Raw genomic sequence first — 7,500 nt, 5'->3', positions numbered from 1 at the left:
GGAGACAAGTTTAAGAGTGTTTATGATTATAATTTTTATCCTTACTGTTATTCTTATAACTACATCTGTTTCTAATTTTATGTGTTAACTTAGCATTTTTGTTGCAGCATTGAGGTATATGCCAACAAGTGTCTCATGGCAAAAATTCTGGTTTTAAAGTTAGAAAAAATTGGTTATGCAAAGCAAATGAACTAATATATACACATTGTTTTAAGGAATAAAAATATTAGAAAAACAAAAGAAAAAGAAAACCTTGGAGAATTGTCAATGAAAGCATGAAGGAATATCATCTTAATATTACCATACCTTTTAAATATCAAATATAAAGTCCCTAGAGACAAATTGAATGAACATCCAATTGTACTAACTAAGGGTAAAATTTGAAAATTGTAAAACTTCATTTCCTTCTGAACAGAAACCATGTAGCTTAATTCCTTAAGTAAATGATATATGTACAAAATATATATCAGCATTCCATGTCAATATTTACAGTTACTAACAATTCAGATATAATTATGAGATATAAGACATCAAATGCAGAAAATGTTATAAGATAAGGCAATACTGCCAAATCTAAAAAATCCTAACTTTGTAAGACACAATCCTTTAATTCCTTAGAAAGTATTGTGATTCAAACATGGAAAGAAAAAACAAGAATTTAGCCATTACAAAAAAGGTGCCAGATGTGAATGCCGTGTTACAAAAACCTGTGCTTCGCAATACAATATATGTGTGTATGTGTCTGTGCTAAATGATAATGCTGCAGCAGCCACCATTTTTTGTCATCTTTACTTACTAAACCAACTGGTTGTCTTAGACCGTGGAATTCGGCCTATGGGAGGCGAGGGGGGAGGGCAAGATCGTGAGTCAGATGAAGAGTTGAGTTGAGCAGCAGAGAGAGGGTGGAAAAGTATTTCTCTTTTTCTTTTTTTTAATTAATCAATTATAATCATCATTATTATTTGTTTGTTGTTAAAGTATGAATAACTCCTTCACTGTCTCCCCTGTAACCTATTCTAAATTTTCACCTTTGGAAAATCATGACTGCAAATTATTTTTGCACATAAGAAGCCATATCAGGTGCATTATACATTTTTCAATTTCTCATTGCCACTTCTATAAAAATACAAAAAAAAAAAACAAGAAAGGAATATCAATGAAGAAATATCCCACATGTACAAGCAACATCTAGAATTTCAAAATAGCATATAGGTCAGAGAAAACAATACACTGAACTTAAAAGTTTGAATTCAATAACCTATTTAATCATTCATTAGTAATTTTCTGCCTTCTTTCATTTAATGTATTCCCACATCATCTCAGATCTAATCAAAAATTGTGTTTCTCGTTTTCACTATTTCAGCATACATTACAATTCAATCTTCCAATATCAAGCCTCCCTGTAGATTGGATAAGTGAAGGCAGTTCCTATTTCTCTATTAAAAAAAATAAATGCTCAAGGAAAGATATCAACCAGCTGGGTGCTTATCTGAGAACACACTGCATGCTCTGTATATTGGCAAATTCCTAATCAAATAATTGTAACAAAAATACCAAACTTGAAAATAGGGAGAAATATACTCTCCAAAAATATGATCAGAGATGGTGCATTCATCTGACAAAAATTTATCACCTTTTTTAGGTACTTCCCTCACTCTGAATTGTAAAATAATAATCCTGTACAAATAAATAAATGAATTAGCATGCATTACTAAACCTCCCACAAAGATGCAGAGAACTATGTACTCCCTGTGATGCCTCTTGAAAAAGGCTACTTCCACGGCTCTGCAAAATCTTGAGAAAATAGCTAAACAAAAGTTTTGGAAAAATACAAAGACGACACCTGTTCCTCCTTTGCTGACCCGAGCCACTCTGAAGCATCCTGAGGTTAGAAGGCTTAACCTTGTGTTAATTTACATCACAAGGGAACTGGATAATCAGTTGTAAATCACATGGCATGAAGCATTTTACTGAAATTAGCCTACTATTACTGGTGAATCCTTAATCCTTCGTGGTGTTTAAAGCAATTTCTTTAAAACCAAAACATTCCCACTATTTTTTCCTTTTTCCCAATGATTTGTTGAACCTAAGACAATGCTGAAGAGTAAATTATGTTCAGTAACAAAGTTCCATCCAAATCTACCCCTTGAAATATGGTATATACTATTTTCATGTTACTTATAACAAGCATGCTACAGTAAAAACATAGTCATCCTTCACTGTCAGTATTTTAAACAGACAAATACATCTATTAGAATATCCCAGATATCATTAATCACCACTGTGAAGGTTTAAAGAAAAAAGACTTTCCTTCCTACAGTACTCCACTAGTAATTTTTCCTTCAGTAATCTTAAAAAGCAAAGACCTTGGTACCTGCACAATGCTCTACACTCTAAGGGACCCAGCAAGAAGCAACCAGCCCTTATAGCTCAGTTCTACAGAAATCTACGGATGCATACAAAAAAACATATCCATCTTTAAAGCTCTATACACAATTGCTTACAAGATTCAATCACTTGCTCTGATCATTTGCACTCATAAAATTCAACCACCATTACAGTTTATGCCTTTTTGCTACCATTGCACTGCAAATGGTAAAATAAATAGAAAAGACAAGCAAAATATAAAGGAGATGTCACGACACAGTAAAAAGAAGAAGAAAAATTTCATGATAAAAGTAGAACAATTCCAACACTTCATGCTCTGCAGCTGTCCACCTAACTGAGGTAAAATCCAAGTTCTTACCTCACTCCCCCAATCACTCTATCTCTACTTTTCCTTTTCTCTCACTCATTTTCCATCTCATCATTTTCCCTTCCCCTCATTTTTTTTTCTAAATTCATTGCATTTTCTTCTTTCCATTATCCATCTTCTCTTTCTATCTACATCTACTCATCTACATGATCAAGCCACCTTTCTATCTATTCCTCTCTCAATTTTTCTGCCACACACTCACAAATGAGCACATGCAAATATTTGTTTCAATACTTGTTACTCATTTTCGCATTATTTAAACATTCCGAAGCTAATAAAGAAATACTGCCAATCAAGGTAAGTCATCAATATCAGACAACAGCCTTTACAAAGCAGAAGTATCTCAAAACATAAGTATGTTTTCAGTGTCCCAAAGGGTGAATAAATGATAACAGCATCAAAATTAAATGCTCAAAATGTGCATTACATGTTAATATGAAAGAACCCAAAGTTACTGCATGGAAAAAATCACTAAAAAATAAAATGGAGCAAATCAATAAACAACTTCTACCTGGAGGCTGGATGTTATTGTTGGTCGTCATGGCGTTGGTCGCACTATTGTCAAGAGACATGGAACGAGTCCGCTCCAAGTTGGATGGCAGGTCGTTCAATCGCAGTGATAACTGCCGCTTGAATGGCGATGACTGGAATGTAAAGGAGCATTAAGTGATCACCATGAGAGGCAAAATCAAATTCCTTGTAACTGAAAAACTATCTAAAAAATGTTTGAAACCTTTAGTGATATAATTATCATATTTAAATTTATATACTTCATAAACTTATACATGTCCTTGTAAAATATCCTTACAAATATAAAAACGCATCACCATAATCAAGGAAACTTGCAAACAACTTAACACATCTCTCTGCTTCATGGTGAGGTGTACCATAACAAACCCTAAATCCATTACCTGACTGAGGTGCTGGAACACCCTGAAGGAACCTTGGCGCTGGAGCATGAGTGGAGTGGCATGAGGTCTTGCAATAGCATGAGGATTCTCCACCTTCTTGACTGGCACAGGTTCTTGGGAGAATAAGAAAATCATTTTGATAATAATAATGATGATAGCAATAAAAATAAGGGGACAGACACACACACACACACACACACACACGCACATATATATTAATATACAAAGTTAATAACTGAGGTACTTACAAAACAAGTACCACTCTGACATCTGTTGAGCTAAGCCACTGTCCTCCTCCCACTATTTATTGCAAATATTCATAGAATCTATTTTTTCTGTTGAACTTTTTTTTACCATGAGTGAAAATGGGGCAGATCTAAATGAGGTCACTGCCAATGAGAGTGCTCTATTGCAATAACAGATAAGGCAAAATAAAAATTATTTGTACAATTTACCTAATGTTCCATACCATAAACACCTGTCATTTTAGGGATGGAAGTGATGCTACCTACATATTCAAATACCTTGCTTACAAAATAATCCAATGAAGGGTTGTAACAAAATCACAAAATATATTCCAAAAATCCAATATTGATAACAGCCTAAACATCTTTCTAGCAAATCAAGTATATCCTTTTTGCTACATACCAATAGGTTTGCACTCCTGGGGGTCAGACAGTCTCTCAGTGACTGTCATCTGCCTGAAGGATCCAGTTCGTGTGAAGGTTGAGGTAGTGGGGTCAAACGACATAGTTACGCCGCATTCCTTGTCCCTCTTCTGCTTCCGCTCCAAGCAGGCAGCAAAGGCACACCCAACTGCATGGCTTAATCTCTCTCCCTGCAGAGAAGTATAAGGTAGGTCTCAGTATCTACTTGCAGGAAAAATATAGGCTCATATGGTTCTGTTATATTAATATCATGAAAATTATTGGGATAAACATCACGAATCTTTAATAATAATAATAATAATAATAATAATAATAATAATAACAATAAAAGGAGGAGGAGGAGATGGAGGATCTGAAAAAAAAAAAATGAAGAATACAAAAGATGTTGAAAGAAAATAATTGAAAAAAAAAAAAAAAGAGAGAAAAAGGACCTAATGATTTCTAAGACCTCCAATAACCACACTAACCGTTTCCTTCACTGCAACAAAGCCATGGCACATCCACCGTCTGGTTGTCCCATCCCGGCATATGTAGGAGAAGCCCTTTTCATGGTTTCTGTCTGGTGCGCAGAATGACACTTTCTCTATCGTTTGGTCTACAATCAGACCCTAGAAATGAGAAGTATATCAGTCCTACAGAAATTGGTAAATATATTATGATCAACTGATCTACTTGTGAAGTCAGGGATAATTTTGTAATGTTATTATTATGCAACACACAATAAGGGTGCACTGAGACAACAGGTAAAATATGTAAATAGAAGATCAAGTTAATCTATGCTTCATGTATTCCATCATCATTATATCAGGTTGTTATTTCAAACACAGGATCAAGAAGAAATAAGGAAGAAATATGTATGACAAATAAATAAACAAATAATTGAAAGATTAAAGTAATATGTCCATTTGATATCAGTTTCATTTACATGATATCAAAATTCATTTTCTTTTCTGGGACATCAACACAGCATCTCTCAAAACTGATCTATCCCTTTCCTGTGGTCAGTTCTGGCCGTGCAACCATGTGCTTGATGAAGACAGCACATCTAAGTATTTATCCTTACCTTGGTCTCGTCGTCCACTACTCGAAGTCCATCACCTGAGACATAGAGCATTCCCCTGATGGGTCTGCGGCGAGAATTCTGAAAGAGAGCAGCCTATCCAATGTCTGGTCTATGCATCTATCAAATTATTTGCTTACCAATTACTCCTATCGACTTTAATATCAAATATCAGGCAGCTCAGCATTATCTTTTCACTGATTAACTTACTTTTAATCTACTTGCAATATCAAGTAACAGATATCAAGGCATTTATGTGCCCTTTCACTTATTAATCAACCTATTATTAAGATGACAAGAATATGAAGTAATAAATATATTCATATATAAAACATGAGAATAATAGCCATTTACAGTGTAGCAATCTGAACTTTTCTTTCAATATTCAATCATGCATGCATAACATATTTTACAGTGTAGCAATCTGAACTTTTCTTTCAATATTCAATCATGCATGCATAACATATTTCATCTTTTTACACCACTATTGCTACTTTTTCTATATACATTATGACAAAAAAAGCAAAAAGTTCATAAAAGAACTTACCCTGAGTACCTTCAAAGCTTCTTCGCACACCTGCATTCCACGGGACTCAAACACCTCCACACACCCGAGGTACTATGATGTAAAAAGATTATGGATTGCATTAAGGTTATTTTAACAGCTATTACTCAACTCATGAAATATTTAAAATCTTTCTTGTTAAAAACTATACACCTACTATTTGTTCATGATTTCTATTGCCTTTTTGTCTAATATGTTATTAGTGCATTTCATACCGTATTTTAACTTTTATCTCTTTTATAGAATTTCTTTCACAACTGCATTTTTACAAATCTATATATTAAGGGCTAACTGTAACTAACACTGCTAACATTAATATCCTGGAACTAAACATTTATTTTATTGTTATTAAACATTATAAAGTTCTATGCACTTATCATTCACATACTTGTGTTTAATACATAATTAACAGATTTTCAGAAAAAAAGAGAGAAAAAAAAATATATATTACAAAAAAAAAACAAAAAAAATAAGTTCCTTTTTTCTACTTAGAGAAATTAAGGTGACCAAAATCGGGTGAAATCAAAAGACTGTGAAAAAATCCCTCTTTATATTGTATTATTATGTACTTATGGCATTAAATCAGTTAAACTTAGTACTGATAATCATCAGTTGGTATAACAAACTATATGTTATGATAAATAACGATAACTTGTAATGGAAGGCTAACAGCCAGACTGACTTGTAGCACCTCTGCCTTGCTGGGAAAGGCTATATATACACCACCAAAGGAAATAATGGATCATATTAGTACATAAACAGGAAGATAGAAGAAAACTGAAGAGCACACAGAAGAAAAGCCCCTAAATTATGAAAACAAAACAAAACAAAGAAGAATGATAAAGACTATGCTCCTGGGACATTCAATTAACAAACCTGGCAACCAAATGTAGCTTGGGCAACTATGGAATCCTATAGAAATACCCTGCCTCATAAGGTAGGGAGGAACCAGGAGCAAAAGACAGGTGATTATATACCGGGACATCAACAAATACAACAGAATTTGAAAAACTATTATTCTACATATTGTGAATATTCAAGGCAAAAAGATAAAGACGTAAATACCACAAACTCACCTACTTATAGGTCATAATATAAGAGTTCAAAGTCAACTAAACTTTAATGGACCATATCTCAAAACACAAGTTTTCAACCTTCAAACTGAAACTATTCCTTCATTTTTAAAAATATTTCAATGAAAACTCATATGTAACATACCCAGATTTGTTTATCTGCTGCTATATATATTTTTTTTTTTATAACTGTCAGGGTTGAATTTTGTATAAAAAAAACAAACTATTCAGGAGTTGATGCCAGAGCTAGAAATTCATATTCTGCAATCAAACGATTTTCACAACAATTCTCTTTATACCTTTGAAGGTCTGAACAAGGTCCTTGTACCATTTTAATTTCATGCCTGTTGAGTAATTATTACAGAAGTTGTAGCCATCTGAATTATTTGTATAATTTCTAAAATGAAATGGTTGCAGAATAGGTTTATTGGGCTAGAACCATGTAAATGGTTTCCCTAACTCCTAGCA

At 33.5% G+C, this 7,500-nt stretch overlaps 1 protein-coding gene across 5 annotated transcripts in view; it reads right to left on the bottom strand.

Moving 5' to 3' along the window:
• Positions 1 to 7,500, bottom strand: part of LOC125025150 (protein numb-like) — a 115,547-nt gene that overhangs the window by 6,587 nt on the left and 101,460 nt on the right. For 4 of the 5 annotated variants that reach the window (XM_047613117.1, XM_047613118.1, XM_047613113.1 and 1 more), the window contains exons 3-8: positions 5,942 to 6,013; positions 5,398 to 5,475; positions 4,802 to 4,942; positions 4,315 to 4,504; positions 3,667 to 3,779; positions 3,267 to 3,399 (exon numbers count right to left, since the gene is read on the bottom strand). In XM_047613117.1, the coding sequence (XP_047469073.1) occupies positions 3,267 to 3,399; positions 3,667 to 3,779; positions 4,315 to 4,504; positions 4,802 to 4,942; positions 5,398 to 5,475; positions 5,942 to 6,013 (727 nt within the window). The remainder of the gene's footprint in view (positions 1 to 3,266; positions 3,400 to 3,666; positions 3,780 to 4,314; positions 4,505 to 4,801; positions 4,943 to 5,397; positions 5,476 to 5,941; positions 6,014 to 7,500) is intronic. The other variant, XM_047613115.1, reaches the window with a different exon arrangement.

Source organism: Penaeus chinensis, chromosome 4, assembly GCF_019202785.1.
Source record: "Penaeus chinensis breed Huanghai No. 1 chromosome 4, ASM1920278v2, whole genome shotgun sequence".
NCBI classification, from domain to species: domain Eukaryota; kingdom Metazoa; phylum Arthropoda; class Malacostraca; order Decapoda; family Penaeidae; genus Penaeus; species Penaeus chinensis.
Note: the sequence above shows the minus strand (reverse complement) of the source record. Positions and strands in the feature narration are given on the sequence as shown.